Source organism: Perca fluviatilis, chromosome 18 (assembly GCF_010015445.1).
Source record: "Perca fluviatilis chromosome 18, GENO_Pfluv_1.0, whole genome shotgun sequence".
Lineage (NCBI taxonomy): Eukaryota > Metazoa > Chordata > Actinopteri > Perciformes > Percidae > Perca > Perca fluviatilis.
Genome location: NC_053129.1, coordinates 25,856,540 through 25,882,972, shown reverse-complemented (window position 1 = coordinate 25,882,972; position 26,433 = coordinate 25,856,540). Strand labels below are relative to the sequence as shown.

Here is a 26,433-nt window from a genome sequence, read left to right as displayed (position 1 = left end):
GTCTTTCTACACAGTGGTTTTGCTACTTTTACTTAAGTATCCTAAATTGAGTACTTCTTTCACCACTGCTTAAGTGAGAAAAAACAGCAGCAGAAATATATCTACATTTTGTGGATTAGTATGAATACATATATATATATATATATATATATACTGTATATTCAAGTGTCATAGTGAGTGCAGGAGAGGAAATTAAGGAGCTGAAACTTCACAATGCCAGACCTCATCAGCTGGATGTGTGTGATGGTGAGAATATTACACCTGCTGTTTAGTCTTATACAGTGGTAGTCGAGGTTAGCAGAGAAGGCTGCGAGCTTGTGTGTGTGTGTGTGTGTGTGTGCGTGTGTGTGTGTGTGTGTGTGTGTGTGTGTGTGTGTGTGTGTGTGTGTGTGTGTGTTCACAGAAACTATTTTCCTATCTCGCAGGCCAAGGCCACAGATATTCAAGGTGCTCACTCCACAATGTTCAAACATTTGTTAGCAATTAGCCTCGGCCACAAAACTGACTTTCAACAAAACACGGACCGTCCCTCCCTCTCCCTCCCTTTTCTCTTTTTTCACCCTGTCCCTTTTCCAGTCCCTCCCTCATTTTCCAGTTTCTTTGTTCCCCTCCCATGTCTCTCTCACTTTCTTACCACCCTTCTTCTTTCTCTCCATCCCCTCTTGCTCCGTTTCCTCCCTCCCTCTCTAAAGTTGCACATGGTTTCTGTCTGAGGAGGTTTAGTTTCCTCAGGCTCTGGATGGGAGAGGTATAATGCCAGAAATCTGCAGGCAAACACACATGTTCAAAACTTTAGAGGAGCTTTGACCTATAGCACTGATAGACGATCAAGGATATTTGAAGTAATCTAGAAAGCAGGCTGTTTTTTAGGTTGCAGAGGTGCATTTTTTGCCCATATGGAATACGATTTAATGTGGCTGTATCCTGGAGTGTTTGCTTGTTGTTCACCAATTTTCAAATATGTGGAAGTAAGACATTTTTGGACTTTTGGGCCTTCTTTGGAAGACTGGAAAATGTTTCACGAATGAGTTTGCTGGCAACGTTGCAGACTACCTTTTGTTGTTGTTCCTGGACACTTGCTTTGTGAAAGAGAAACGTACAGAGGACTGCAATATCACCACTATCAAGTTGAGCATCAGCAAACTAGACCACAAGTTGTTTGTAAAGGATTCTTGAGCAAGGAATCATGAAAGGTAGAGTATTTTTACTGATTAATTCTGATATATTGTGTTAATTCTGAGCACCTACAAATCCCATCTTCCTACTCTAGTCGTACAAAAAACCATTTCTTACCAATACCTGGTGCATTTGCCAAAAATACAAAGAAAATGTAGACGGGAACAGCATGTGTCATTGTGGCATGCAGGCAGGCACCTGCGCAGAGCACTAGCAACCACATCTGCTGTGAATCTTGGCAGTATGGATCCTGAGAAAGTGTCGGTTTGTTGTTCTTGGATGTGAGACTTTGATCAGTCAGCTTTAAATCTCTATGTGTGTGCGTACACACACACACACACACACACACACACACACACACACACACACACACACACACACACACACACACACACACACACACACACCACAGTCCCATTTCATAAAACATATTTGTTCTCTAGCCCTGCCAATCTGCCGCAGATTGACTTAATAACCCCCTTTTAAAGAGGGTGAGTGAAAGCATAACATCTGAATTCAAGCTTTTTCACAACACGGCATGAAAGGAGAGCTGCCACCGGCTTTGAAGAGACGTACAGTATGAGAAGTGAAAGGCAGAGATGGAGGGATACAGTGGGAAAGACGGGAAAACAGAGAGGTAGCAGGAATTAATCCCACATGTGGGGTAGCAGCTTGAAAAGATGTCAAGAAGTGTTGCCATATTCATTACCAACAGTCATTGGCATGGATCTACTCCTGTATTTATTATTGTTAACTGAATTCTAACAGTATTATTTTCCCTTTTTAAACTTGTCGTTCCTTGGATCTTGTTGTTATGGTGTTTCAGTTGAGTGCCATTTTAATTGACCCTTCACTAAACCCAAACAGCAATTATCCAATCATATAGCAACTGTAACTACACTCCAGCAACCCCAGCCATAGTTACTTAAGATAGCATTACTCATGATCATTTAGTCATCATCCTAAGTGCCATATTTCTCTTGTAACGTTAAATTTGAAAACTGTTTCGCCAATCTGATCTTACATTTTTCCTTATTATACTTGAACAAATTGGCTCTACACAGCAATACAAGAACAACGCTGTTTCTTTAGTTGGCATTAGCTTCAGTGTAGGGTAACTACTGTGGCAATAAATTGCTTTCTGATTCTTACATGTCGTCTACATAGATCATCAAGTGGTAAAGATACTTTTGCCCGGGACGTCGCTTCAGCTATTGCCTTTTAGCACGATATCATGTATGTGGCCATCAAGTTTATATTTAAGATCCCTTTTACAAGTCAGCTGTAAAAATTTAACAGCCAGCTGAAGACTGTGTTTGACTAGTCTTGCTTTGCCAGACCTTCCTCCACACGCTGCGGAGGAGGGTCTGGCTAGTCCACACAGCATTCTGGGATGGGAGAAAAACGTGCTCTGGTTTATTGACATTTCTCAATCACAGTCGTCATGGGCGGCGCTAAGCTCCACACGGAGCCACTACAAAATAGCCTCGGGAAGGAACTTGTTTAGGTGGAACGTGTAATTCAAAAGTTGTTTTAGTCGTGCGAGACAAAACTCAGACAGATAGTCTAGCTAGCTGTCTGGATTTACCCTGCAGAGATCTGAGGAGCAGTTAACCATAGTCCTCGTAAATCCACCAGAGTTTTAAATTCCAGGTTACATGCCGCCACTCCGACATGCTTCTATTCAGACGACGCTATTCCGACATGCTGCTATTCCCTAACCCTAACCCTTAACCCTAAACCTAATGGAAAAAAAAATTGTTGGAGTGGTGGGACGTTTGATAACAATGGAAGTGCCACCACTCTGACAATTAACGTCAATGTCGGAGTGGGGGTATGTCGGAATGGATGGCGGAACCCAAAATTCCAACACAAAGAAAGCGGAAGTAAACGGACATTGGCGAAAAGACCGGCATCCGGTGGAATTTCCTGCGGCACCGGAGCAATCCCGGAAATGGAACGTCGTCGTGGATATAGACTTGTTTGACCAACTAGCTTACTAAACTAGCTAGCTACAGCCAATGAAGTCTGCTAGCAACACTTGTAGCAACAATTCTGCCGGCAAACTAGATTGGTTGAAATGACTTCCTCTGTTGGAAATTAAGGACTTATTTTTTACATAGTTTCTTCTTTTACTTAGCTTTTACAAAATAATTTAGTTGTGTTTTATTTCCATCTGTGGTAGACAGTTGCAAAAACATGTATTTAGGTGCAGGTTAATATTCTAGTTATTAGCATTTAATAATTCAATTGCTCAATATGTTTTTTTTTTATTTGTTTATAGGATGTGGGTTCTTGGGGTTTTAGTGCCGTTTTTCAGACTTTGAAGAGTGTGAAGGATTTTACTTACTTTACATGACCAATTACAGGAAATCACGTAAAGCTTATTAGTAAAAAGGAAATTAACTAAAAACTAAAATTCAAGTTGACACATTGTTTCTTTTCAATTGTGGCTCCTGTCGAGTCTTGAGGAGAGATGCTGCCTAAACCTAGCAACTACGAGGCTATGGCAAATTAACTCCGAAGAACATATACAGTACTCTCCTCGGCCAAACAGTACAGGAGGTCTGTTGATGTGGTTTCCAGTCTTGCTGAGAGTGGGTCCAGCCCTGCCTGACCAGAACTAAACATGCTGCCTCATACATTCCTAACAGGGCTGGAGAGGAGGGGGAGTGAGAGGAGGTGAGGCAGGTGTATGTTTGGCAAAGGAGAAGGAAAGAGTGAGAAGAGAAAGGGAGGTACAGTACACAAAGAGACGGATTTTCTTGTTTTCAAATCCACTTTAGCTGTGGCAGCCTTATAAATTTACAATCAAATTGAAAAGAGAAAATGAGACCGTCATATTGACTTGTTCTCTCTGTATGCAGTGTTCACTTTTTAATTTATTTATTTGTGCTCGCTTGGATTCACTTTCTGAAATGTTTCTGCTGGACTTTTTTCTGTTGTTACACCAACTCCAGCAGCATACACATAACAATATTGAGTGTGCAGCAACTCAATACTTAATTAAGAAGGTAGTGATGTTATTAGCTTGGTTAGTGATAACAGCTGTTTATTTTTACTAGCTTTTCTTTACTTTTACATGTAACTTTTATACCGATAAGGCAAAAGGTAAGTGGAAACTCCTGTCCACGTATAGTTCCGTGTACTTTTGGTTTTCAGAAAAATCTCTGCTTATAACTTTGTGTCAACAGTGTTCCTGTTTGTGTGTAAAGTCCTTTCAAAGTTCTTCCTAACTAGTAGCTAGTTTCAAATTAGTGATTAACTGGATGAGGTTGCTTTATGAAAACTTAAAAATCAAATACAATCAACTATGTAAACAGGAAGTTACAGTAGCACTCATCATTTGAGCTGACAATTTGTTGAACATATAGGTATTGCTGTTTTTTATACAGTATATGTCTGCATACATAGAGAAATGTGGGTGTTTCAGAGTGAGCTGTATTCACGCAGTTTAGATTGAGTGACCATAACTTAACCAACGCTATTTGGTCATTTAGTCTGACTGTGCAAGTAAAAAATAGTTAGAGGCGTTAGAGAATATAGTACACGCCCTTTGTCCTTGAAGCCCTGTAAACCTAACCAGGCTTGTCTTTGTGCCTCAGCCTGGCGGTCCAAGATGGTTTTGGTCCTGAAAAAACACGATAAGTTTATGGGATCGTGAAAATCTCCCGTTTCACTGCCGAACCACAGAAAAAGAACAATTTCTTGTAATAGCCCGTCCATAACTTCAGCTTTTCAATCTGCAGCAACACATACCAGGTGTTTATAGTTTTGCGAGGAGACCACACATTCCATTCAGGGGGCACCTTAATGGCTTGGATGTCAACAGAGGGTTAGAAAGGGACTCATTTGGCTTTATGGGTTGTGGTCCAGACCGCCACTCTGATCTGGAGCAGGGCCCATCTCGTGACTCCTGGTTTCACTGAACGCTGGGACTTGCTGAGGTTCTTGAGGGGAATTTTCTGGTCAAAAGAACTTAAATGAATTAATGACAGGAACATGGAACTGCATTTCATGTTTGCTATATGCATCTTTATATGGAGAGTGCATCTCTATTTGCACGGACATTCAGGACTTGCTACTCACCAAGGATAACATTTTGCACAATCCCATGGCGAAAGTAAAGTCCAGAGGGGAATAAAGGGAGGGACAGCCTGGGGAAGGGGTTTGGAAAGTCCAAAAACCCCCTGAGAGGAACCACCACAGAGGAACCACAGACATGAAGTGGTGCTGATGGTTAGCTGACTCAACTACAGGCCTGGCGCTGCGCTCACAAACACAAAGGTCCGATGGCGAAAGACAATGGAGGGAGAAGGGCTGAGTGACTCCATATGGGTGAAGAACAACATCCTGATACTTGAATTTTTTGTTTTTTTGTACTTTATGAAGTTTCTAGCCTTGCCTTTGCTTGCTCCTAACCCTGTGGATAATTCTGTAATTGATACCCACATTCACCTGTACATGTATCCATATGGAACTGATTAGAAACAATCAGAAATGTTTAGGAAAGCTCTGTAAACTAACCTGTAACATGTCCCTCTCATATCCTGTGTGGGCTGTTTTATGCTGCTTACCTTGATATTTTCATAGGTGTGGTGGCTGGTCCACTGTACACCATCTGACCCAGCAATATGCAGTACAGTATACTGACTGAAACAACAAAAAGCTCCTACCTGAATGGTTAAGAATATAATGTTGCTTTGAAAGCATTTTTTGAGAGGATTTTGTAGGGATTATCTTTTTTTTTTTAGAGAACATGTATTCCTATTTTCTCTTTTTCTGAGGTTTGCTCAAACTCTCTTAGCTACATTGTTCTACTTTGTGATGGTGATTTGACAATAGGCCTGAAAAAGATCCCAGTTAGATCGAAATGTTGCTCTATTAACTTTAAAAAATTAGGAGCTATCAGTACAGTGTAAAGATCTTTTATCTGATTTTTGCCAACAGTTTGGGGAAGGCGAACGATCACATTTGGGTGTAATGTTAGGGTGTCGACATACTTACGGTCGTGGAGTGTAGTTCTTATTTCACCAAATACTACGTATAATGGTATTGTAGTATTTCTGTGGCTAGCAGCAGTGTTATTTTCAGTTCAGGGACCTTGACCAGTGCAGAGTGGTTAGCTGCTTTTAAGGTTAATTACAAAACCAAGGGACCAGATGTTAAAACTGCACTTAATAGCGTTGTGATATTATTAGTATTCTTGGTAGAATTGGGAAATGTGGCCATTTTCCTGATCTTGATGTACTGTTATTGAATTATCCACTGTTCAGTACTACATCCTTTGGAGAAAAAAAAAACTCTTGAAAACCCATTTTTCAAGCCACTCCACACATCCCTACTGAATATTTACTTCTTGTCACAGCACAAGTGCATATTTGCTGCAGTGTATTCAAGCTGCGAACATTTCCCATCCTCAGTCTACCTCACTGTCTGGATAAACAGCCAAAACATGTCTAGTTTGGTCTTTCACTGCTGCAAATAATCCAAACATTTCATATTATAATTTATGTTGCATTACAGATTTGTAATGTAGAATGTACTGTATTTCTCAATTTGTCAAGAACAAAGCTTTTCTATTGTATTTTCTACTGTCAGATGTGCATTCTACTGGTTAAATGTTAGAATATGTTTTATTGTCTATTACATTCTTTTCAAGTTTCTTTATACTGCAGAATTTGGTCCCAAAAGACATTCAGAATTGCTGGTTGTTGTTTGTAAGTAGTGCATCCCAGTAGTTCCTACTACTACTACTACTACTACTACTACTACTACTACTACTACTAAGGTAGGTACATAGGTTGGTGTATTTGTGACTTATTGCATATGTCTTCTGCTAATTCTCAGAATGCCCCTTTATATTTCAATAACTTTTAGAGCCCCAAAGAAGTACAATTCTCCAGTAATCCTCAGGAATAAAGGCATAGATTAAAAGAAAAAAACTGTCCCTTGATGCAGATTGTTTAGCAAAAAAGAACACACAAATCCAAACCAGTTGGACCTTGTTGATGGTGGTTTTGAATGGTCTGATCCCACTCGGGAAAGTAAAGTGTGTTATCTGTTAAACATGTCATGAAGTCATGAAGGGCAGATGCTCCGTGTTTGTGCTTTGCTGCGCCAAATTTCTGACCAATGAGGTTGTTGATGAAGTACAACTCACTTGAAACTTTGACACATAATCAAATTGAAGTGTAAATTTGACAAAGAAAGAGTATGTCCACTGATTTAGTAGTTCAGTGTTGCCATTGCCTGACTGTGTAGGTGTGACCTGGCCGTTGTTCTGCTGCTGTCAGATCAGATAATTTCTGCTCTGTGAGTGTTGGACAAGTCCACTTCCTCACTAACGAGACAGACATGAGGGTTCTTTCCACAGAGAGCAGCGGAAACATGAGGAGAGACAGAAAAGGAGAACTAGGGAGGTGAAGGAAGAGAAACATAAACGAGGAGCAGCCAGATATTTGAGGGTGGATACTGATGAGGATATTTTGGAATTTCAGCTTCCAATAGCGAATAATGTGCTGACATTCAAACCTTTGAATCCAACCATTTTTATACCACAGAAGTCCAAAAATGACAGGAATTCAGTTTTCCCCCCAGAAATGTATTTAAATCACGGTGGGAAAGTCAATGAAACAGGATTTACACCATATGGGACATGGAAACTCTCCACTGGAACCCAGAATAATGATATCTGTGTTCCACAATTGAAAGTAGTTAACTTTTTTGGCCACTTGGGTTGAGCAGAACAAGCTGTAAACACATTTTCAATCATCTTATAAAGTTGATACCATTCCAGGAGACACGGATCAACATTAGCATTCATTTTGTCATGCTTCTGGCAAGCTGGCCAACAAAAGTCCAATATTCATGCTGCGCGTTGGTCTTCACTCTCTTTAGCTGCTAAATGTCTGCTGTTTGTTGTTGAGCAGGTAGTGTATATTGGTTTATCAGAATTTGTTTCTGCTGAAACAGCTGCTGTGAAGCACAACAGTAAAGTCAAAGCCCTCCCCTTGTCCTTGTGAACTATCATAAGATGTTTTGGCAACACCAAAGCAGCGACAGAGTTTTCCGAATTTTTCACTTTAAAATATTCTGCGTGGACATGCAATTCTTTCTCACTTTCTATCTTTAACGTACTTTCTTAATTCCTGTCTTTTAGTTCTTTAAAGATGGCTGCCTTCACCTCTCCTACTTTGCTCTCTCCTCCCTCCATCATAATGTCAGCCTCAGTGTTTTGTGACTCAGACCCCTCAGCTGTTCCACCGCTGAATGAAATAAACATTCACGTCATTGTGGCGTTTGTATACTTATCTAAACTTTACAAAAAAAAAACTTTTTTTTAAGAAGATTACATCATGGGCTTTATCATTTCTTTTTCTTTGTTTGGTTGAAGCATATTTCTCAAATAACATCCCTGTTTGTGTCACCACCTATCCCATAATGCTACAGTACGTGCAGACTGTAATTTGCTTCTCACAGACAGTGAACGAAGGTAAACTTTGATTACGAATATGCAGTTTAAGGTAAAACATTTGCACTAAAACAGTCGTGTAGAAGTGTGGAATACATGATGAATACGAATGTTTTGAAAAATCTTTATTTATGACAAATGATGTCTTTGACACTTTAGATCTTCATCAGACATTGTGTGCAACTGCTCCTGGTTTTATTCACTTCCCAGACATTTTTTCTCTTGTTCTCTCCCAACGAGAGGCCAGACTTCTCTTCATTTTGAACTGATTATGTGGTTAACCACAGATACTGATCTACAGCAAACATTTTGGTTTCAAAAATGTTTTGTTTTTTTACTGGCTTGAGAAATGAAATAAAACTGAAAAATAAAATATCCTTTTACAACTGAAAATGAAGTGTAAACGAGTAAATCCACACTTACAGTTACACCAACTTTTCACTTACATAAAAACACACTAAAGGGAAGTTAAGGTTGCACAGTGGGAGTGACAGAAAACACAAGTCACACTTTATGAGTATCACACCTTCGTTCCAAAACGACTACAATGGATTCCAACCCAGCAACCCAGTTCCTTTCAAACCATCGTATGCTTACTATGTTCCAATATTTAGCCATATTTTCACCAAAATAGGTAGTAGATTATAAAGGCTGCTGTATTACCAGTGTAACTATTGTTGGATGTTATCAGTGAAATGATGAATGAGCAGCTGATACCAAGCATGGCGTCAGTTCTCTGCCTTAGCTAACGTGAAGCACATTAATATACAACAAGGAGAAATCCTGAAACCTTTCAGAGCAATTTTAAAGCTTACAGTTGGTGAGTATTTGATGATTTTGGTGGAATATTCCTTTTAGATTACATCACATCTGTCTAGACTCAGTCAACACACTTTCCACATTTTCACGATCAGAAACGCCATTGCAAAGTCATTTAACTGTGCTCATTTTCAGAAACAGGTCGGCAGTAACGTGCAACCATATACAGCGATGTTTCCGCAGTCTGACACTGTTTGCTTTAAGGCCAGCTCCTTTGGCAGTGTCAACACCATTGCAGTGTCCAACTGTCTCTCTTCAGCTTGTCAGCAACCTGCCAAACCTCTTTTTTCCTGTCTATGAGTGTATATGAATATGTTACCCAGCTCTTTTCCTTCAGGAACAGCCTCCCCTGCAGCTCCAAGTGTTTTTGCTTCCTTAACATAAAGGGCCCTATTTTAACGATCTAAGCACATACGTTTGTACCCCTTTAAAAGCCAGGCTCGTTAGCGCATTGCTATTATGATGGCAGATTTGCTAAGCAGGAATGAGAGATTTTCAGGAGAAGAAACTGATCTGCCCGTACGTGAAGTGAAAGCGCCAGTAACCATAATAACATAACAATAATACTATTTCACATTGTAATATTTTTTATTTTTTATCTTTTCGACCCTGTGTGTGTAACAAGCATAGTTTTCGTGCACATTTTACTAATGTGCTGTTAAAATAACATTGACTAATGTGCTGTTAAAATAACAATGAAATGCTGCGCTATTGACTTTAGACCAGGTTTTTGTTGGTCAATGTCGTGATCATTTTCCGCTGCCTCAAGATAGCAATACGCCAAGAATGCACCTGAACACACCTCCCTGTAAGACCAGCACGCCCATGGGTGCACAGATGGGTGTAGGTGCATTTGCTATTTAAACGACGTGGGCGCTGGACGGGAAATTGACAACTGCATTGGTCTTAAACCAGCGAAGAAACTTGCGTTGGGCTTTGCACTGCGCCAGGTGCAAGATAGGGCCCAAAGTGCCTAAGGTGTGGAGTTGGGTACCAGTTTGGGTGGTGTGCAGTTAATGACATGTTGCATAAAGTCCATTACTGTTATATACAGTTATGAAAACATGACGTTGAATGTATCCTTCTAGGCCTTGTGTGGTTTATTAGGCCCTTTGGTTACATTCTGTGGACGTCATGCTTCTTATTTCAGTCCTTTTGAGCAAAGAGTGTGTGATGACAACCTCCTCAGACACACAATACTCCCACCAGAATCAGCACACAAAACCAACAACTGTTCTCATACTTTCCACCACTGTGGGGCTGATTCCTCCTGAGTGAGCAGAGAAAACATTTGAGCAGAACAAAAACCTTCCTTTTTTATTGTGCTGAGATAGCAGCTTCATGCTGAATATGCTCAGTAAAATGCAGAGACTTCAGGGGGAGGCTGTGGGGGATTGTGAGGTTTGTATGATTAATGACAGGAGCAATACATCTTGTTAGTAGCTCCAGCAGAATTGGTTTCAGTCAGTTAAATGCCTTTATTTTTTTCTCTGTTTCTTTCTTATTTGGCAGACAACTATGGAGGATACGAGAACCAGCTTTTCAAAGGTAATGATCACAGTTCTATTGTCTAAGAAACATAAATGTCAACCAGTTCGTCATACGTGATCATCGGCCACATGATAAATGTGGTACAGTCAACTGAGAAGTTACACTTTTGAGTTTTCACAATCTTTTGTTAGTGTTTGCCTCCCTTATTTGATCTTGCAAGATTCATCTTGATAAGTTTCAGAGAAAAGTAAATGAGGTTTAGGCATGCTTTTTCCATTATATGTTAAAGTGCTCATATTATGCTCATTTTCAGGTTCATAATTGTATTTAGAGGTTGTACCAGAATAGGTTTATGTGGTTTAATTTTCAGAAAACACCATATATTTGTTGTACTGAACATTGCTTCAGCTCCTCTTTTCACCCTGTGTGTTGAGCTCTCTGTTTTAGCTACAGAGTGAGGCATTACACTTCTGTTCCATCTTTGTTGGGAGTCGCACATGCGCAGTAAGTAATGCTAGCTAGTCAGTTGCAGAGTATGAGGGAGTACCATGCTAGCAGCTAGGCGAGCATTATAACGTGTGTTACAAAGTGACACACATTTGTCACGGAAGTAAAGGCTGGACTACAATAGAGCTGTATGGAGCAGTTTGTGAACAGTGTTTTCCGTTGGAGATGGTAAGTTCCTTTGGGTGGACTTTGGGCTTTTTCACTTTGTAAACCTATAACATGCACAAAAAAGATATGTAACAATATAGGGAAAGGGGAAAAGCCAAAAAGCATAATATGAGCACTTTAAAATAATTTTGGGACATTTTTTTGCATTCTTTACAAGAACTGTGCTGCTGAGTGAATAATGTGACTCCCTTTTAGGTATTTCCAAAGAAATATTAAAGTTTTTATATTCCATGAATATTTCGTCAGTAGTAGAACATCGTGTTTTCAAATTATCATGTATGAATTGTTTTCCTTGTTTTTCAGAGGAGGATTTCACTGGAGAGGAGGAAATGCCTTCATTTAGAGGTTAAGGACACACACACACACACACACACACACACACTGTCAAACTACAACTAAATAAACAAATGTAAATAATGTAATCTGCATTATGTTTTTTTCCACCAATGACATACTGTGTACACACAAGCCATGTGTGTGCATTATTTGTGTATAAATGTATACACAAATGTATGACTGCGATGACAACACTCCAATACATTTCAGAAGGAAATAATTACTCAACTACATTTATTGATTTAATAGCTATAGTTACAATTTCTCAGATTCAGATTTTTCTAACAAAACATCTGATAAAATATGTTGCATCATTAGAGATTAAAGTACTACTAAAGCTGTTAAAATTAGCTCCACTTCAGTCATACATCATTTAAATGCTTCTATCAGTGAAAATGATCAGATATACATTATAGTATGAAAATGAGCAACAATTTTAGATAGATTAATAATGTTTAAGGAACAAATGCATTTTCTCAGTATTCTATGATAGTAAACTAAATAACTTTTGGTTTTGAGCTGTAAATTGGCCAAAATAAGTAATTTGAAAACGTCAACTTGAGCTTTGGGAAATTGTGATGAGATTATATAGATCAAACCATTAATTTGGTCAATCAAGATAATAATTGGCAGATTAATAAATAATGGAAATAATCAGTACTTCCAGCCCTAATAATAATGTTACATAACACTCTAAACAGGGCTATTCTCCTATAATGAGTACTATACTTTTACGTCTCATACTTAAGCACATGTATTGTTATTACATTGTAATACATTTATATTGTATCATCAGCAAAAACTCATATTATAACTCATATTTCAACAAAGTTGAATAATCACATCAAGTCAAATGTAGGCGCACATACTTATCATATTCTGATCGTTTTAATTTCTGTGTATATTTAATTCTTGTTCTTCCAGGTCGTAGCAGAGGTGGCTGTATGAGGTGCCAGCAGAGCCACTCTCTCCAGCTGGCTGTCAAAGTCCTCTATGGATTTGTTGCATTACTCATCATTACTGTGGCAGTGCTGGCTTCCCTTGGTGAATTTTTTTATTTTTATTTTTAAATTTGTTTTAACAATCAGGTTAAAATCAATGAATCCTGTGAAGTAAAAGTCTCTAAGCCAAAAATCCCCCAGATATTATCTCCCTGACTCCCCCACAGATACACTGATCTCTAAGGTTGGATGCAGTCAACAGCCCTGTGTTTAATTAGATTATTCTACCAATTAATGCTGACACTCTCCATTGAGAAGTAGGCTTCTCATGGGAAAAAGATCATACTTTTCTATGAATGTGTGGGTCTTAATAAAACACAGCCCATTTGCGGTAACTCCCATAGATCAAATGAATGTGGTCCTGGGCCCCATGTGCCATGTTTTACCTGACAGCTGCTCAGCACCAACAGACGCTTTTCACATCACATTTTATTGGGTTTGAAAGCTGTAAATCTTTATCGTTTACTACCGTTCGGGGATCTCAAGAGTAGAGAGAGAGTGAGGCTTGGTGAGAGTGATGTAAAATCCCACAACTTAAATAAAAATAAATAGCTCACTAAAGAAAAAAGAAAAAAAGAACAGGACTACTGGTGACACCCATCCCCCAAATAGATCTCCATATATTACACTGGTGAATGTGTGTTTGGATGTCAAAGAGTGAGAGAAAGGAAATGTGTGTATATTTATACTGCACATAAATACATTTAAACTAAATTTTTTGTTAGTTATACTACCAATAATATTGAGTACATGCATAGTGAGGGTAGAAGAGTTTAAGTAATACCAGCTGTCAGATGCTAGCAGGTTAATGTTTAACATTATAATGATATGACATGTTTCGCTCCCAAGTGAAATGTCTGCACAAAGATGGAGTGTCCTCCTGAATTTCAATGGAGCATTTCAGCATCCTGGGGACAAGATCAATATTCTGGGGAAACATAATGATCATTTTGTAAATGTCAACATTTTTATATAGTATATTGAGCATCAGCAAAGACAATTGAATCAACATTTACACAATACTAATGCCAACACACATATAACATGCGCACCACCCTATATAAAATCACTGCTTTTACAAACAGAAACAGAACTCACATTGTTTGTGTAAACTTCCAGCGCAGCTGTACAACACCAAAGCCCTGGAAACTTAAGTATAAACAGAAGATATTTCACTTGGCTGCAACTCCCAACTGTGCATGAGGACAAGGAAAAACAGAAACAAATAACCTTTGATTTTATGCTGTTCCCTGCTGAACATCTGTTTTATAAAAGAAAAAAATAGACATTCTTCAGCAAAAATCTGTTAAGTAACAAACTAACATATGTTTTGGTCCTTTGCTTCATGGAAAAAATGAAGAGTTTGGAGTAAAAATGCATTTTGCCAAGTCATAACATCCAAAGCATTAAAAAAAATACTGCTGGTAATGAATGTGTAGAAATCTGTAGTGGTTGATTTACACACAAACTATAAGAATACTGCTTAAGCATTGTTGCACAGAGTTTACCAAAAGCCCCGAGCCATGTTCAGCATCACTGTCACAGCAGCTAATACAGTAGAGCAGGTGGTATGTGCATGCATGTGGAAGCATTTATATATGCAAACACTATGAAACAGACCTGCATTAATCCCCTGAGTCAGGGCTTAGGATGTGCGGAAGAAAAAAAATAGACATAATACAAACTTGCACTCTCACAAATGCACACTACACACACAGAACCTCACGCTCGCTAAATTGTTGTTGCTCTCTTGGGAAATATGTTGGGAGAGCATGATGTGGCCGGCTGGCTAAACCATAATTCATCAGTGTTTTGGTTACATTTGTTAGCTAATGAAAATTTCCAGTGTTTTGTTGTCAGGGCTTAAATTACAACTTCCTGTTTTTACTCCTTAAAATACTTCCTATGTCCTGTTAACACCAACTGCTGATGTTAATCATTTTTCTATCCACTCCACAGCATTCAGAACCACCCTCCATGGTTATTTGCATGGTTACTTGCATGTTTAATTCAATTACCTTGCACTGACTTTCACAATACCATGTTTCTTCACTGAAATGTAATTCCTGAACTCAGGAATGATAGTATGACATTTTATAACCCTTAAACTTTTTTTTTTTTTTTTAACATCTTAACTTAATCAATGTTGCTGTGTCTCCAGTGTTCAGGAAGGTTGACAACCTGTCTGAGGAGGAGTCGGTCTACCACAACACGATAACCAGGGTTCAGCAAAGAATAGAAGGTGAAGTAGCTACAATTACTCACAAATGGTCTTTTTTTGGGCATTTTAGGTCTTTATTTGTATAGGACAGCTTAGACTTGAAAGGGGAGAGAGAGGGGCAATAACATGCAACAAAGGGCCGCAGATCAGAGCCAAACCCACGGCCGCTGCGTCGAGGAGTAAACCTCTATATGTGGGCGCCCGCTCTATCAGGTGAGCTAACCAGGCGTCCGCAAATGGTCATTTTTTGAGTCAGGGAGACCTCATTGACCCATGTTATGGGAAAACAATAGCAATGGAAAGACTCTTATGCAGAAGTAGTTCAGAAGTTTCCTAAATCGATTAATTTACAGCACTAAAAGGATAAGATAAATACACATTCAATAGATGTTGGAAAACAAAAATTATAATAAGAAATAGAAAAAATAGAGTAATAATAGCAATAGTAATATGTAGGACTATAAACACCCTTATTATATACAGACTGGTAAAACATATATACAGATTTACAGATGAGATAAGGTGCGGATGAATAGAAATGGCATATTGCATAGTAGGAGGTGACACAGAGTAATGAAAAAATGTATATGCGTAGTTCAGAATATTGTGAAGTGATGGCTCGTGTTGCAGAAACAGCCAGTAGTGCTACATTATAATGTTGTACTAAAGACTCTGACTGCTGCTGGAATGAAGGCCCTGCGGTAGCGCTCCCTCTTGCACTGAGGGTGCAGCAGTCTGCTGCTGAAGGAGCTGCTCAGGGAACTCACAGTCTCGTGCCGGGGGTGAGAGGTGTTGCCTATGATTGATGCCAGCTTGGCTAACATCCCCCCTCCTCCTCTATAATATCCAGAGGGCAGAGCTAGCCCTCTTCACCAGTTTTTTTTCTGAGCACTTTAAGGCCTTCTTGTTCCTGTTGGCTTAGAAAGAGATTTTACATACAGTAAACAATCTTGTTAACGAGCAGCACAACTCATTTCACATACGTGAAATATTTAATATTTAAAGCATTTAATGAACACTCAATCGAGGAGACATTTAAGCAGGCAGTACAGTTTAACCACGATGTGGTATCGTGCAGTGCCGTCCCAACTCTCTGAAATTCCTGTCTTCCTGAAGGTGTATTTAAACTCATGCTGGAGGCGTTATGTTTAGCTGAACCTTTAAGGTAAACATAGATATTACAGGCGCCCAAACACAGATGCTAAAGCCTATATTTCAGTCTCTCTCTCTCTCTCTCTCTCTCTCTCTCTCTCTCTCTCTCTCTCTCTCTCTCTCTCTCTCTCTCTCTCTCTCTCTCTCTCTCTCTCTCTCTCTCTCTCTCTCTCTCTCTCTCTCTCTCTCTCTCTCTCTCTCTCTCTCTCTCTCTCTCTCTCTCTCTCTCTCTCTCTCTCTCTCTCTCTCTCTCTCTCTCTCTGGGAAGTATGCTAAAGTGTGGCTGGCCCACCGACCTCCAAAAGGAGACAGTCCTGAGACAAAACATTCCCTTATCATGCAGCTGCCTTGATTCCCTGAATCTGTAGAGACAAACATAATTATACATGAACAGGTTTGGTTATTAGAGACTGGCCGAATATTCTCGTCCCCTGACCTGTGACCTATCAACGGCCTGATGTTGTCTAAGCTTTCCCTTAGTCTCATCATACTACAACATGGTGTTTCTGGAAATTCCACCACAGATCTCACAACAATGTTCATTTAGTAGCGGTTTGGTAAAGTTAAAATTACATTTGGTGACATTTAGTAACTTCCCATCTGCTGAGGAAAATCATATGAACCTGAACAGCCACTAAATGGACCTTGTGGTCTGATTGTTTTTTTAACTACATAGAGTCGCATAAGGTCATTCATGAAGTGTGTAGTACAGATGATTCAGTGTGATGTCAGGGGAGCTCAAAAGATCTTTTTCTCTCTCACACATATGGTTACCAGAAGCTCGTATATGATATAAATACATCTAGAACTTTCATCCATCTGCCTCACTGTCTCTCATCTACTCTCCTTTCCTTTCTCTGACTCCGTCTCTCAGGTCTGAGCTCCACCTCTAACTGTTCAGCCTGTCTGGATGTGACTCTGTACAGTGAGGAGATCAGCAGGCTAAAGAGGGAGTTTGAAGACATCCAGAGAATGATACTGGGACAGGAGCAGGTACTTTATGGTGACAGTCGATTGTTGTGTTCAACCAAAAGCTTAAAACCCAAAGACATTTAATTTGTTAAAGTGCTCATATTATGCTCATTTTCAGGTTCATAATTGTATTTAGAGGTTATATCAGAATAGGTTTACATGGTTTAATTTTCAAAAAACACCATATTTTTGTTGTACTACACATTGCTGCAGCTCCTCTTTTCACCCTGTGTGTTTAGCTATCTGTCTTAGTGAGGCATCTCACTTCTGTTCCATCTTTGTTGGGAGTCGCACATGCGCAGTACCAAGGTCAGCAATACAGTCGGTTGCAGAGTATGAGGACGTGCCACGCTAGCAGCTAGGCGAGCATTATAACGCGTGTTACAAAGTGACGCACGTTCATCACGGAAGTAAAGGCTGGACTACAATAGAGCTGTTTGGAGCAGTTTGTGAACAGTGTTTTCTGATGTAGATGGTAAGTGTGGGGTGGACTTTGGGCTTTTTCACTTTGGAGGCCTATTACATGCACAAAAAAAGATATATAACACAATAAAGGAAAGGGAAAACGGCAAAAAGCATAATATGAGCACTTTAAGTTATCAAACGAAGAAAAGTAGCAAATCCTCACATTCTTTGCTTTTTAAACCTGGGTACAGCCCATGTTTACAAAAGGTTTTGATCACTAATTCTGCCTCTTTGATCCCGGTCCCCCTCCAGGTCCTTGACCAGGCCTCCCAGACCCAGACCACACTAAAGACCACCAGCAACCGGCTGACACGCGACATGCAAAACCACCTCATGTCGATCAAACTTCTCAACCAGTCGCTGGAAAGATACCTGGATCGGGTGGAAGGCTGGAAGGACGTGATCGAGGAAACTGAGGAGAAAATGAAGACGCTGGCAGAGGATCAGTACGACATCAAAGCTACAGCGCAGCAAGTCAACACGACGGTGGCACTCAGGTGAATGAAGAGATGTAGAGAAGAGAGAGATGGCCAAATACTCTAAACCCAGATATCGATATGTGACACATAAATTCTTCTGCTCGATTGTTTCTACAAAAATGGATACGATTTTGTTCTAGATTTTATTTTAAAATTCCATTCAGTCAGTTGTTTTTGTCAGCGATATTCGTTTTTTTTAACTTCTCGTCTTCGTCATGAAAAAAAAAAAACATTTCCCCACAATTTTCCTTAACAAAATTAACACTGCTACTACTAGTATTCATATGATTTTATGAACCCGATGGTACAATAGATTATTATCACATCTGGTAGCTACATGTTCACGTGTTGTGATGACCTTTTAGTGAACTGGCCAAGTGAGAACTTAAAATCAGTGGCTGACAGCAGACAGGAAGCCAGAGTCAAAGCTGCAACTGCAATTTTCTGACAAGCAAATCATTATTTATGAAAGCCATTAAGAATGAAGGACATTAAGAATAACAACTGGATTTCAAAAAAGGCATGGCTGGGCCACATAATGCTAATGCTTAAACCTACTGTAGAATGTGACCAATGGAGTTTATCATCCATTGTTTTTTTAGTTGTTTTGAAATACTACTATACATATAAATGGGGTGATATGTCTTGCAACGTGCACATGATTTATTAACAAGGAAAATGTGTTTTTCCTTCATTAAGGTAGATACATTTAGTAGTGGTTTATTCAAATATCTACTCATCATTTAGTTTGGGCTGCTTCCATAGTAAGTAAAAAGCTGTGAACACTGCACCTCACATGTCTCCTTTGTTCTCCTGTGCTCTCCAGTACAATGTGGATCGATGCCCTGCAGAGGAAAGCAGATGAGGAGACTCTGGTCCTCCAGAAGTTGACCACTGACTGGCAGGACTACAGCCGAGTTCTGAGCACCATCAAGTCCAACACCAGCAGCACCACGCAAACCATGCGCTTCCTCCAAAACAGCATTGTAGCAGATCACCAGAGAATCACCACGTTCACTGAGGTGTACTACGACCTCACCCAGCAGGTGTGTGTGTGTGCATTACTTTAGGAAACAGAACAGCTGTGATTGGTAGGCTTTTAATGTAAAAACAAATCAAGTATAAATGACGACCAATTGAAAGGTTTATCAAAGAGGTATTTCTATTAAAAATTAGGGCTGTCAATCGATTAAAAAAAATTAACTAATTAATCGCACAATTTGCTGTAGTTAATCGCGATTAATCACGTTTTTAAATTGAGAAGCTTGTAGTAATGGATATTTAAATGCTAAATCACTTAACTTTGCAAATATGAAGAGAAAACAAACAAGGAAAGGTTCTGCTAAGTTCAGAATGTTTAATATCTTTCAGAACAACAGCAGCAACAATTTGGCTTATTTAGTCCTGCTGAAGGCTGTTGAAACGGCTAGAAACTGTCCGACTTGAGAGCAGATTTTTGTCACCACCCCCAATATTAGCCACATACCTAATATACCATATTCTGAATAATATACAAATGTGTGTGTGTGTGTGTGTGTGTGTGTGTGTGTGTGTATATATATATATATATATATATATATATATATATATATATATAGAGAGAGAGAGAGAGAGAGAGAGAATATAAATTACAATCTAGGCAGTACTTAATATCATAAATATTATAATATATATAGTGTTTAATCTGAATGACTAAGCAAAGCACATATATCTAAACACAGAAATGCACATCAATATCAATATCAATGTTACACATGAAACCAGTAACCCAAAACCACAAAGGTGTATGTTGGCGTAAAGCCAACATTGAGAAGCCAAGTGAAAACATTGAGTGTAGTTTTAGATAGCGACGCTGTGCACAGCAATCCATTACCAATGTAAAGCGATTGACTACATTTCCCTTCCAGCACCGCAACCAGGAAGTAGCTTGTGTGACAGTGAGACGCACCAATTTCAAACATTTACTGGAATATAGTCACGGATACTATCGAGTCGACAGCGTTAAACATCAGACTGCAAATAAGGTTTTACCAGCGTGACCAACGTAACAGTTATCAAGCAAACAAATCGCGCACGTACATATCGGCAGCACAGCAGTAGCGCAACAGACAAATCAAACTTAAACTGTAGCTCTATGTAGCGAAACTGCAGCTTACCGGTGGCGCATCTCTCCTGACGAGACAAGATGTCGGAACTAGTACTCGGTCCCGTTTATAGCCCGTGCTCATTCATTTCTGGATTCTAACACATCATCTTTTTTCTCTTTTGGGATCTTACTGGTCCATGTTTAAACTCTTGACTGGCCCGTAGGCCTACTTCAATTAGGTAAGTCCCTCCTAGAGTAGCGCCGCCTGCTCTTATGGAGACGTATTACGTTTCTCAGCCGCCACATGAAGTAAACAAACACAGCTGCGTTAATTTCGTTAATTTTTTTTAACGAGTTAAATATTAAAAAATTAACGCAAATATTAACGCGTTAATTTTGACAGCCCTATTAAAAATATAAACTTAGAGCAGCAAAGTGGTTAGTATAACATGACTGTTGTACTGTGCTGTTGTTGTAGGCTTCAGGTAAGTTTACTCGCCTCAAAGATTTTGTTACAACACTGTTAATGAACGACCTTTATATGAGAATTTATGGTTTGTCAATGAGGAAAAATATAACATATGTCTGTATTTCCTCCAGGTGATGAACCTGCAGATGCAGCTTGACAATGTGACGTCTTTCATGGATGAACACGAGGAGAACATGCATGACCTTCACTACCATTCCAGGTAACACACGTGTACTACTACTACAACACATGAGAGGACATTATGTTGGTGAACCGTAAAGGCTGTTTTATGCTTCTGCATCGGGCTCGGTCACAGGCGTACCCCTGCAGACCCCTCTGCGTTGCCGCGAACCCCTCTCCGAGCCCTCTGCCATAGCTCGATGTGCACCTCCAAAAATGTATAACTTTGCGTTAAGGCGACACAGACTGCAAGGACTGTGATTGGTCAACTCTTCCTGTGTGTTGATAGTCGGTGTTTCAAGCAGTCTACTGTGGGGAGTACCAACATGCTTGTTCACTGACATAAGCTTTGCAAATAAACTCAGACATATTTTGGTTACAATGACGGGGTTATCCGTTTGTAAAGTGTCTATATGTCAGTAACGTTTTGAAATTAGCACTTTGCCAGCAAACTTTGTGGGCAGTTGTGCTAAAGTTTGCTTCTAACATAACAAACTGGCTGGCAGACACCTCGCAAATAACCTCAGACTTATCACCCCCTAGAGTTATGGCGGTGAAATGCACCGCAATGCAAAGCAACCCCGACGCAGAACGATGCCATAGGAGCGACGGCGTAGCTACAGCATGGAGTTGACGCAGAAGCATAAAACAGCCTTAACCTTTCATGCCTGATCCCTACCATTACCTTCACCTTATCATAAGTCAAATTATAGCTTTAACCCTAAAGTCAACTCTTAAGTAATGATTAATAGGTGTCTGCAAAAAAATCAATTCACATACAGTACGTATCGCAATTCAAGCTCTACCGATTCAAAATTTATTTATATTATATATTTTTTTCGTTTTGTAATAGTGTGTATACTATTGTCCTGAAATTAGTTTAGCTCGCCATTCCCATAGATGGCACTACGTCAAATTCACACTGATGCCTGGGCACTCTGGTCATAATCAAAAGAAGAACGAGTGCAGCAGAAGTAGTTTAGTCAGCGCAAACAACGGCAAACCTCACAGAAAGATTTATTCAACCTGCTCCATCCTCATTGAAGGCAAATGAAAGCGTTTGGGCACATTTCGGCTTTTATAACCTCGAGGGGAAGACAGAACTTGATAGGAATCATGCCATATGCACTCTTTGCAAAGCGAAAGTTAAGTATTTTGGAAACTTGAGAACTCACATGGTACACCATCACCCAGAGATTAACATTAAAGACGTGGACGAACAACAACTTAAAGTACCTAACATGCCAGTCAACCAACGCACTCTTTCAACGCTCTAAACTCCCACCGAACTCTGAATGAAAAGCTCTTTTTATTTAACAGTTTTATTTTATACTTGAATTAAATGTATTTGAAAGCTGGCCAAAGCTTGGCACTTTGCAGTTTTTAGTTGCAAATGTTTTTATTTTTGTATGAAGACATATAAAGTAAAATCAAACTACATTGAATTTGTTGTGTTTCTTTTGTTTTAAATTGTATGTCTCCTGCAATCACATGGGAAAAGTAACTACATTTACATGCTGTGAATCTTTTTTTTTTAATCGAGAATCATTTTTGAATCGAAAATCGAATCTTGAGCCTAAAAATCGATATTGACTCAAATCATGACATTTTCTGAATCGTGCACCCCTAATAATTAAACTTGTGGGGACCAGAGTTTTTTTTCTCCGATGGGAGGTGAGTCCCCACATGTGACATTGTGAACAGATGTCCCCACAACACAATCAATATATAATGTGTTAATAAACACACACACACACACACACACACACACACACACACACACACACACACACTTGACATGCAGGCATAGAAAGACAGAGCATTATCATTCAGGAAAAGTAAAAACAGACGCTGTTACCATCCTCAACCGTCCCTCTTTAGGTACTATGAGAACCGGACAGGTGAGCGTTTCTCTGCATTGGATGGTCGTCTGAACTCCATCTCGATGGAGATCGACACAATCTCCTCCAGCATCAACGCCACCGTGAGCCATGTCCAGAGCATGTACAAGTACATCAACATCGAGAGCTCGTCCTGCCAGAGTCGCATGGGCAGACACACTGAAGACCTACAGGTAGTAAACACAAAAGATTTCTTTCCTCTTGCTTATGTAAGAATGCAGGTGAGAGCTGTAGTCCTGCACAGTGAGAGATTATATGTTTCAATGTTTTATAGTAAACCATATAGTACCATACTTGAAAAGTATTTTTTTTTATAGAGCCAGGGGACCTTACCATGGATAAACTTCTAATGTGTGTGAGCTCATTAAATGTAAAGTTGTGTCTGATGACCCATGTGCAGCTGGAGCTCTGATACTTCAGGACAAAATAATAAAAAGATAGCTATAGCTAGCAAGTATCTTTGATTTGTTCATTAAAAATGCTCATGCACTTTTTATTGATATTATTGACAGTGATGACATATCACTTAGCTTAAATGTAAGCTAAGATGATTTGTAAGTTTTGACACTTAGCCCAGTCTGCCAATGAAATTTCCCTTACTTTATTTTAGCAAATTTCTCCTTCCCTTTGTCTCCTTCTACTCTGCCGGTTCTTTGTGTTTGTGTTCCTACAGATTTTCTCATTTTGCTTCTTATCTTTATCCTCACATCCTCCTCCTCATACTATATGTGCAGAACCTGAACAACACGGTCTTGCTACTCCTCCACTTGGCCGACACACTGAGACAGCAAAACATGTTACTGAATGTCCGACTGGACGTGGACGTCAGGAACCTGTCCATGGTGATGGAGGAGATGAAGCTTGTGGATGTTCACCATATCCAGCTCATAAAGAACTTCACTATACTAAAAGGTACAGTAGATGTTGCCATATATGCAATGTGCACTTTATTTTTTAACTTAACCTCACCGTCATCCTTAATAGGTGCTCCTGGAGTACCAGGGCCCAAAGGAAACCGTGGTGAGACCGGCTCAAAAGGACCCATGGGACTGACTGGGAGCAAAGGGGACCGAGGCCCTATAGGAGTCCGTGGAACGACCGGAGAGAAGGGTTCTCCTGGGCCCAAAGGAGCACCAGGTGAATTGGGCCCCAGTGGCAATAGAGGGGCAGTAGGAATCAAAGGAGCTAAAGGGTCTCTTGGCCCGCCAGGACCAGCTGGTGAGAAAGGCCAGAAAGGTGACCTTGGCCCCTCAGGTATAGAAGGCCCCCCAGGAGCCACAGGTGCTCCAGGGATCCAGGGTCAGGCAGGATTACCAGGCATTATTGGGCCTCCAGGAGCAAGGGGGAAACCAGGGCCAGTAGGGCCAGCTGGACCACCTGGAACCCCTGGACCTCCAGGTTTGCCGTACCCCCATGTCCGAATCAACACCCAGCAGTGGACCGTGACTCCTGCTGTCTAAGAGACAGTAGAAAGATGGACGAAGACGTGGACTCAGAGGTGATTTGACCGGTACAAAGAAGAATTATTGACAGATAGATGAAGGAATATCATCCATTGTGACTGGAGACGCAATCATCTATTTCTATGGGATTATGCAAGACGATCGAGAACTTAATAAACAAATGCGACAAATCAAATTCAAGATGGCGCTTTGAAGGAGGCATTCCCCTGATATTATGACATGGCCACATGAAATGAACCAAGAGGAAGGTCGAGAAAATAGAAAACAGAATTGAACTGTTGTTGAAAAGTGAGAAAGAAGAAGGCCAGAAATGTGTTTGGACAGAATATGAACATGGTGGAGAAAACTGCCACGACACGTGTCTCATTACTACTTTTGATGAGTGTTTCCTTGTAAACAAAAGCCAAAGAATACCAAAAGACAACAAGCTTCATCCATATATGATGACATAGTATGAGAGTTTACCAGAATTGAAACTTAGATGATGAGATTAAAAGGAATAAAATAACACATGTATTATTGAAGTCTTGCCTAGTTGAATGTACTGGAAGTGATGAAAATATTTGAGGTTGTTGTTAAGCCACCAAAGTCTCTTGGGGCATAATAAATAGGAGAGCTGTGAACCACAGAATTGGACTAAAGTGTTGGTGTTTTCCTATCCAGACTACTCAAAGGTTTACATTCCCATGCACTACTATATGGGCACAGAAAATATATCTCTTTGTTTGTTACATTATGTACACGTTGCCACATCCTTTTCAAATGGCTGGCACTTTATTGGTTCTTAAAGTGTGAAAACTTCTACAGATATTTCAGAGCAGGTACTCTGAAGACATTTCTTCCATATTCTGGGCAAAGCTGTCCTTTAATGATAAGGGTTTAAATGAATGGCCTCTGAATTTGTGTTCTGATGACCTTCGTTTTACATTGTTTGCAACATTTGCTTCTATTGTTGCTGTAAGAGTGAAGAAAGTAACTCTCTCATTGATTCCCGTTGACACGATTGTGAAACCATTTTGGGAAATACACCCGGGCGCTTTCAGTTCCTTGAGAAGATGGATACCACTCTACCTTATAAAAGTGGTATTAATCTTCTTATCTAGCTCATGGAAAGAAAGCAAATAAGCATATTTCGCAAAATGTTGAAGTATTCATTGTAAGAGGTATGAAGGCTAGGAAGGTCATGACACTCATTTACCACATAAATGAATAACAATGTTTTGTTTGAAGTAATAAACTATACAACACCAGACTATTAACACTTGTGATAACAGAATAATGTTATGTTAATACAGTAAGAGGTTTTAGGTTTTATGATACATACATAATAACCTTTTATATTACATCAAAAACGTCTTACAAAAAGGGGAACGTACTATTTTTGTAAACCTGTGTGTTGTAATGAGATGCGACTGGCTTGCATCGAACTTCAATAAAGCTTTTTTAACACTCGTTTAAGTGTCTTACTGTACTTCCAGAGCAGAATGCTATCATTGCCCTGTAAGGGGAAAAGGAGTAGCCATTAATTCAAAACACATGTCAAACCCCTCCCATTAGATTTTTGAGGTTTGCGTCTAGATTTACACTGTTGCTTTACATTAACATAGGTACTCGACAGAAATTTGCCCTACAATTAACATTTTGAAGTTCATAGTAACTTTTTTTTACATTTTTTATGCTTACGCAAAGCATTTATCCTCTTAAAAATACTTTAAAGAATATTTTAATCTTACAATCAGCGAACATTAATGTCTAAAACAGTCGTATGTGGGTGTGTTGATGTTGAAAAACAGCTGATAACCTCCTTGCAGCAGGCTGCCCTGATCTCTTGCTGACTAATATTTTCACATTTCCCTCTCATTCTCGGTACTGGAGCATGACAGGCCTTGTGGGATGTTAGGAACCTGATCTCCAACAAAAACTTCCTTCAAGAATCCACCCTAATCCTGTATTACTGCAGTCCCTACAACTGCATATGAGCATGGAACATTTGACCTAAATCATTAGCTTTTTTCACCTCAGAAACCTGAAGCAAAGGCGTAAAAATTGCTGCTCTTTCTGATCTATGAAGAT

General features: G+C 39.6%; 1 protein-coding gene across 1 annotated transcript; it reads left to right on the top strand.

Annotated features, from left to right (window-relative positions):
• Nucleotides 1-660: 660 nt before the first annotated feature.
• scara3 (scavenger receptor class A, member 3) lies at nt 661-25,812 on the top strand. Its single transcript, XM_039782499.1, has 12 exons — nt 661-1,193; nt 10,982-11,017; nt 11,939-11,980; nt 12,896-13,015; nt 15,134-15,214; nt 17,220-17,338; nt 18,035-18,279; nt 19,088-19,307; nt 20,948-21,036; nt 22,878-23,070; nt 23,632-23,809; nt 23,882-25,812. The coding sequence occupies exons 1-12, from the start codon at nt 1,187-1,189 to the stop codon at nt 24,355-24,357; spliced, it is 1,806 nt and encodes a 601-aa protein (XP_039638433.1). The 5' UTR covers nt 661-1,186; the 3' UTR covers nt 24,358-25,812.
• Nucleotides 25,813-26,433: the final 621 nt, after the last annotated feature.